The 8416-nt window shown below is 30.1% G+C and overlaps 1 protein-coding gene across 1 annotated transcript; it reads right to left on the bottom strand.

Annotated features, from left to right (window-relative positions):
- Nucleotides 1-7596: 7596 nt before the first annotated feature.
- Nucleotides 7597-8213, bottom strand: LOC127129288 (pectinesterase inhibitor 1). The gene has a single exon (XM_051058516.1). The coding sequence runs from the start codon at nt 8201-8203 to the stop codon at nt 7694-7696; it is 510 nt and encodes a 169-aa protein (XP_050914473.1). The 5' UTR covers nt 8204-8213; the 3' UTR covers nt 7597-7693.
- Between the last annotated feature and the right edge of the window lie 203 nt (nt 8214-8416).

The raw sequence follows: 8416 nt of genomic DNA, 5'->3' as shown, positions 1-8416 counted from the left end.
TATATATATATATATATATATATATATATATATATATATATATATATATATATATATATATATATATATATATATATATATATATATATATATATATATATATATATGGCTTAAGTTTTTATTTATTTTTCACAATTAAACCATAATAAACCTACACATGACCTCAAAAAATTTAAGAATATATATATATATATATATATATATATATATATATATATATATATATATATATATATATATATATATATATATATATATATATATATATATATATATGCGCGTGAGGATCAACTTATTTCAAGAATAATTTTTTTTATCTTACTCCAAATTATAGCATTTAAATTAATTCTAATCTAATGGTTAATTAAGTAAAAATAATAATTAATCATTAAATTATATTTAATTTTAAGGCTATGATTTAGAGGACGATAAAAAAATTATTCTTTGAGTGAGTTGATCTTCATTTATATATATATATATATATATATATATATATATATATATATATATATATATATATATATATATATATATATATATATATATATATATATATATATATATATATATATATATATATATATATATATATATATTCAGGATCAAATGACACCAAGGTATCAAATTAAGTAACATGACACATTCGATAATTCTCTCCTGCATATCCACATAACAAAACTCACTGTTGAATGAAAAGATATTATTATACAAATCATCTATATAGAATTTAACGTCAATCGAAAATCATTTGATATATTAAATAGAATGATCAAAATTGGTGATTTTGTAAGACGTTAATTTTTATGCATCTCGTTGACATATCAAATAATTTTTGATTCATGTTAAATTTTATATAGATGATGTATATGTTAATAGCTTTCGATCTAACGGTAGATTTTGTTATACAGATGTGTGGTGATGAGTTATCAGAAGTATCATGCCATTAAGTTTGACATTTTAACATCATTTGATCTTGATCTATATATATATATATATATAGTCAGGATCAAATGACACATCTGATAACTCTTTACCGCATATCCGCATAAAGGATCAAATGACACATCTGATAACTCTTTACCGCATATCCGCATAAAAAATTCTTCGTTTAATTGAAATGTATTATCATATAGATTATCTCTATAAATTTAACATCAATCAAAAATCATTTGATATGTAAAAAATTTGTTTGACGTTAATTTTTATATATCTCGTAAATATATCAAATGATTTTTTATTGATGTTAAATTATATATAGATGATCTATATGATAATAACTTTCAATTCAATGGTGAATTTTGTTATACGGATGTGTGAAGAAGGTTAACTTTGTCAAACTCAATAATTAAAAAAATAATTTTTTAGTCACATTTAATATTTAAGAAATAAATTAATATTTTAAAATTTAACATAATTTTTGTATAATTCCTCAAGTCTTATTGAATCCTAATAATTGGTCAGAAAGTTTTATCGATGTTAAATTTATAAACTTTCCATTGCATGTATAGCCGGATAAATATATAATATTATACAATTGATCGATTCTCATGAATGTGCATAGATATTTACGTGATGCAAATTTAAATTCGCGACATTCTATTTAAATTTGCGACATTCTATTTATTAGAAGCGTTCAAATTCAATCCAATTCAAATAAAAACCACAAACCAATACATATAAAATTAAAAAAATTGTAATATTGTTATATGTGTTTGGATATCATTTTATAAAAACTGTTCAGTTCGATTTAAATTTCTAATTGATTTTTTAAACCAATCTAAACGAAATAGAACCGCATGTGTATTTTTTATTATTAATATAATATATGAGATTAATTACTATACATTGTCAGTGTAAAAGGATTTACACTGTCGATTCATCCAACACCATCCGTTTGCATTACTTTATAGGTTTTTAAAATAAAAGTCAAATTTATTTCAATATCCAACGTCTAAGATTTAATGACAGTGTGAAATCCTTTTACACTGTCAGTGTATTTCAATTAAATCTATAATATATTAATATTAATTTATAATTTGATGATACTTATATTTTAATATTATTTATTAATTTTGTTTAATTTATTTATTTATATTATTTCATTTGTTTCAACCATAATCGATCATTTATTAGCATTTTATAATCTTAATAAAAATATAATTTGTAATTTGGATATTTTAAAATTGATCTAAATTAAATCACATGAAATTAGATTGAAATTTTTTAATTAATCATTCCAAACCAAACCAAACTAAAAATAATTTTTTTTTTGAATTGGATAAATCTTTACCTCAAAATAATTTCAAACTGCACCGCAAACACCCCAACAATGTATTTACGGATGTAACTTACAAGTTACAAGTTAAAAGAAGGATGTGGAGAAATTTGTTGGAGTTGAAAAGTAATGTTGGTATGGGAGTGAATTGTGGGTGGAGATTTAATTCACTCATAAGTGGTAAAGAGAGAAAAGGTGTGAGCGTCAGAATGAGAATAGGGGAGATGTTGGAATTCAAAAACTTCATTGAAGATTTAAATTGTGTTGATGCGCCAAGTATTTGTTGTATTTTTACTTGGTTTAATGGGGATGGTAGTTCTATGAGTAGACTAGATAGGTTCTTATTTTGCAGAATTCGGTTGCTAGTTGTAAGATTAATTGTTGGTCAATATGTGGGTGGGGCAACGAGATATCTCCGATCACTGTCCGATTTGGTTAAAGGCGAGTGATGTTGATCGGGGTCTAAACCCTTTAAATTCAATACCTACTAGCTAAGACACAAGGATTTCCTTAATTTTATTGAAAAATAAGTGAATTTATTTTAATGTTCATGGAAGGGGATTATGTCATCAAGGAAATGTTAAAACTTTTGAAGGGAAGGTTGAAATGGTGGAACAAATAGGTGTTTGGTGGTTAGATTTGAAAGTGGATGTTGTTGTTTCAATTTTGAATGACTTTGACAAACTTCTAAGTGAGCTTGGTGGAAACTCCATCGTAGAGATTGCAAACAAGAGGGAGATAGCATCAAAAGAGTCGTTAAGGAATCTGACTCTCAAAGAGAGTTTATTAAAGCAAATATCTAGGGTGGATCGGCTAAAGAATGGAGATTGAAACTCTAGATTCTTTCATAATGTTATGAAGGAAAGATATAGGAGGAACTTCTTATTGTTTGTTAACACGGATAATGGTAGAAAGGAAGAAGTGGATGAGATGAAATTCGAAGTAAGAAGAAATTTTGAGAGCAATTTTGTTGAGAATAGTTATGAAAGAACGGTACTTGAGGGTGTTGAGTTGTTAGAACTATATTTCGAAGATAAGAAGTTCCTTTATGCTCTTTTTATTAAATATGAGATCAAGGAAGCAGTGGTAAACTGTAGGGGAGACAAGAAACCCATACCTGACGGTTTCAGTTTTAGCTTTTTACCGAGTTGATGGAAAACGGTGAAAAAGGACGTTTCTTCATTTTTTTAAGGACTTTCATTCTAATGTTAGGTTAACAGAAGTCATTGCAGGTTCTTTCTTAATGTCGATCCCTAACAACAAAAACCCGCAAGATCTAAACAACTATAGACCTATTTGTTTAGCCTTCAAAAGATTTTAGCAAAAAATTAGGTGTGTCGATTGAAAAGAGTTATTGGTAAGATCACTTAAGTTGAGGAATATGCTTTTGTGCCAGGTAGAAGTATTTTTTATGGTGTTTTGGCGGTCAAGTGGATTTTGAATCTAACTATAAGAGAGAAGAAGGATTGTAAGGTCATGAAAATTGATTTTGTAAGAGCCAACAATTGCGTGAGCTGGAATTATTTGAGATTTTTGTTTGATAGGTTAAAGTTAGGTGATAGGTGGAAAGCTTGGATGAAGGCTAGTGTGTTTATGTTTCTTTTAGTTAACAATAGCGCTACTAAAGACTTTACGGTTGGAACATGATTGAGGCAAGGAGACCCGTAGTCTCTTTTCCTTTTCGTGCTTGTTATGGAGGCTATTAGAAGGCTTATGAAGAAGGCAGTTGAGCTGAAAGAGTTTAGAGGTTTTCAGGTAAATGAAAAGATAACTTTTGATATTCTTCGGTTTGGGTAAGAAACCCTCATCTTAGGAGAGAGTGGCTAGTCAAATTTGTGGAGTATAAAAGCTATTTTAAGAGGATTTGAGTTAGTCTCTAGTCTTCGAGTCAATTTCTATAAGAGCAACATATGCGAAGAAAATGCCAAGATTAACTTCCTTCAGGAGGCTTGTGTTTTTATTTTTTGTAGTATAAACAAAGTTCCTTTTAAATTTTTGGACGTGCAGGTTGGAGAAAGTCCTAGGAGATCTTGTATGTGGAATTAAGTTTTGATAAAATCAGAAAAAGATTGGCATGTTTGAAAGGAAAATGTATGTCAATGGGAGGGAGAGTTGTCATGATTAATACGGTGTTGAATATGACATACCCATCTATACATTTTCATTTTACAAAGCCCCTGTAAAAGACATGAAGGAAATCACAAAGATTCAAAGTGATTTACTTTGGAACAAATCCGATCAAAAGAATTATATTCACTGGACTAGTTGGAAGAAAGTTTGCACGACTAAAGAGAAGGGCGATTTAGGTGTTAAGAATGTCAAAATATTTTAATAAGTCACTCTTATTGAAGTGGAAGTGGAGAATTTTGCAGGAGAAAAATGAAATATGGACTGGCATCATTGAGCACATGTATCACAACCCTAGGATAACAATAGTGAGCAACAATAGGAAAAGTGGGAGGAAAAGAGATTCAATATGGCGGAGAGATCTCAATAATTTGGGTTTTAATTTTATTTTGGATAAAGACTTCTTTGCATTTGCCTATAACATTAAGTGCATTCTTGGAAATGGTAAGGACATTAGTTTTTGGACCAATAAATGGGTTGGGAATGAAACCTAATGTGGTTGATATGGGTGTTTGGAACGAAAATATTTGGTAGTGGAACATACACTTTATAGACAATTCCGAAGTATATGGTATTGACTAGGAGCTGACAAAACTACTTACTTTTCTAGAGGATGTTGCGCCAGATCCAAAGATGAGCGAAATTTTTGAGTGGTTGATGGACGACTCTTACCGTTACACGGTGAACTCCTGCTATAATTCTCTTTCTTTGGAGCAGCAGGAAAACGAAATTGATGCAGAGGTAATTGTTGCTTTAAGTTTGTTATGGAAATCCAAAATTCCTTCAAATTTTTAGATTTTCGCGTGGAGAATTTTTCTGGATCGGTTCTCCTCCAAAGATCAGTTGTATAAGCGGGGTATTCTTAATAGCTATAAAAATTTGACATGTGCTTTGTGCTTTAATGTAAAAGAGAACTTGCATCATTTTTTTTATGTGCCCGGTTTCGGTAAGGATTTGAAGAGGTATTGTTAATTGGCTGAACATTGAGTTGGAGATTTTTCTCAATTGTGGTTTGGTTGCTTCTTTTATCCGGCAGTGCTTTAAGCTGCAGAAAGACTTTGGTTCTTATATGGCAGGAGTTATTTGGATAGTTACTTGTTGGAACATTTGGAAGGGAATAAATAACACTCTTTTTAGTGGAGGTCTGTAATTTTATGATTGGTTTGTTTCTCCTCTAAACTGTTTAAGGAGGAGGTAATTGTTTCGTGATAAGGGTTTTAACTACCCCTTATACTCTCATTTGATATGAAATCTTGCTTATAAAAAAACTTATTTACTTAAAAGAGGTGACATTTCAGTCACATTGTCAAAACAAATACTAGACATGTATAAATATATTTTAGTTAAGTATCCTAATGGATAGAGTCCACCTTATTAAAGATGAAAAAGTGGATTGCGTGTTCGAACTTGTGCTCTTGCATCTGATGGACAAGGCAATTTATTAGTATTAATTAAAAAATTATAACATGTATAACTTTATTAATTTTAACAATTTACTCAATCACTACTAGAAAGAAGCGTTTTAGCATAGGTGCATAATTATATTTTTCTTCAACTATCGATTTGGCTCTACTAAGCATGTTTTTTTTATTAAGCAGAAAAATGGAACTTGGAAATGCTGAAACCATTCCTATCGTATTGCTTTGTAATTTTACAAAAAATTATATGGAGTCTAAATTGACATTATGGATTGTTTCAGGCCCCAGGTGATTTGGTTGAATCATGTATTGGTTTGGAATGAACCGAGAACTTTGTTCTCTCTTCAGCTTTTCTGCCGGTTTGATGCGCAATTCCAATCGGTTTTTTAGTGTTTTGATCAATGCTCAGAATATCTGGTTTATCTAGATAGACTTTGGCTGAATTTGTTATATTTTTACAGGTTGATTTTGGTGTTGTTTATGTGCACTTGGTTGTTAAATTTGGTGTTGTTTTTGTTCAGGCAGTATTTGCTGGTATTTACGTGCTGTTTTAGAATATTGTTTATAGTATTGTTTATGTTCTTTCAGTTTATTGGTGTTGTTGCCTTGTATTAGTATTGGTGTTGTTGCCTTTCAGTTTATATCCACATGCAATATCAACCCAAAGTTGTTGACTTTTCTTGATTGAATTTGACTTTAGAGTCAGCTAGACCGATGCTAAAAGGTTTCATTGACTTTCCTCGATTGATTATAGAGTCGGATGGGCCGACGCTAACAAATTCCATTGATTATTTTTTGGTTGACTATAGAGTCTGCGAGGGTGACGCTAAAAGTAAATGTTGACTTTTTCTGTGTTAACGGTAGAGTCGGTCATCCAAAGCTAAACATATTTGTTGACTTTATAGGTTGACTTTAGCGTCAAAAAACCAACGCTACGAGAACTTTGTTGACTTTTTTTGTTAACTTTAGAGTCGGCCAAAGTAACACTAAACGTAATTGTTGACTTTTCTATGTCGACTTTAGTGTCAGCCTAGCTGACACAAATCTTTTTTTGTTACTTTTATGAGAAAATATTGACTTTTGTTTATTGACTTTAAAGTCTTGTGCAACGTTAAGCATAATTATTGACTTTTCAGGTTTTTAAAAAAACGTAGCATCGGTGGGGTTAGCGTCCTCTTAGCTTCGGTCTAGCCAAGATTGGCCTCAGCTTCTCTATAGCCGACGCCAATCCAGTAGCTTGGCAGATTTTTTCCATTGCCTAAACAAATATTAGTGTTTATTTTTTCACTTTAGGGTCTCCAATTTATCGACGCTAATAATTGTTTATCTAATCAATTAGACAGAGACTTATAATTGGATATAAAATTCTGTATATAATATTTCAGATTTCAAGAAGAGAAAAAAATTCTGCATACTTTTAGTGTCTGTTTTTTCATTTTTAACGTCTCTAATTGACCGACGCTAATATCTGATTTTCTATCTAGTGCTGAATTACAATGAATCAGTTAGGCATAGACTTAATTGGATATAAAATTGTGCATATAATATTTTGAATTTCATGAGAGAAAAATTTCGCATACTTTTTTATTTGCATTATTTTAAGAACCACTTCCACCTTTCAATATTTTATTTGCACTATTTTAAGAACCCCACTCACCTTTCAATTCCTATTATCATAATTTATTTAAGTTTCCATTAAAAACATAAAAATACTAGTATGATAAACATAAATGATACTATAAATCATGAAAAACACAATTATATAACTCGCACAAGAATTATTAAATTTTGCATTATTTCAATATTCAGGATTTCAAAATTTACTAATTTATTGTAACATTATTAAAAAAAAACACAAGCTAACCCTAGTTATCTATTTGTGTAACAACAAATTTGTTATAATAAGACCAATCTGAGAAACTTGGTAGACAGTATCAGCACTCTTTGGAAGACCAGAAGTATCAGGAGGTGATTGATCGCTAAGACACTCATTAACATTGGTCATAACAGCACTTATATGTATATTCACACCATCATAATCAAGACCTTTCAAGAGTTGTATAGCTTCCAAAATATCACCAAGAGCTTGTTCCTCACCAAAATGATCCAAACAATTCTTGTAATGAGTTTGTAGCTTGGGATCAACACCACTCTTTCCGATTAGGGTTTTGAGTAGACTAACGGCGTTGGACACATCGGTACGAGCTACGTCGAGGATGTATTGCGCTAGACTATCGAGGTCTCCGCCGGCTTTCGGGGTGAGAAGATCTGTACAGAACGAAGGGTTTTTGGCTTTCTGGCAAATGGCATTAACATCAACAGCTGCATTGGAGGATGCAAGGTAGGAAAGAAAGACAATAGTTAAGATTGATAAACGAACCATGTTGTATTATTTTTTGGTTTGGTGATTTTCTTTGTGTTTCTCTTTGTGGCTTTATATAGATTTCATCCATTGAAAATAATAAAATAAAGTTAGGTCAAGGGCCAGAGCACAATATAATTTTATTTTGTTTTTAAAGAGTAATAAATTATTTTAGGTAAAGTATTATATGATTTCGTTATTGAGTTTGATATATTTATTAAAATTAAAAATGAA

The sequence above is a fragment of the Lathyrus oleraceus genome, chromosome 3, assembly GCF_024323335.1.
Source record: "Lathyrus oleraceus cultivar Zhongwan6 chromosome 3, CAAS_Psat_ZW6_1.0, whole genome shotgun sequence".
Taxonomy (NCBI): domain Eukaryota; kingdom Viridiplantae; phylum Streptophyta; class Magnoliopsida; order Fabales; family Fabaceae; genus Lathyrus; species Lathyrus oleraceus.
Note: the sequence above shows the minus strand (reverse complement) of the source record. Positions and strands in the feature narration are given on the sequence as shown.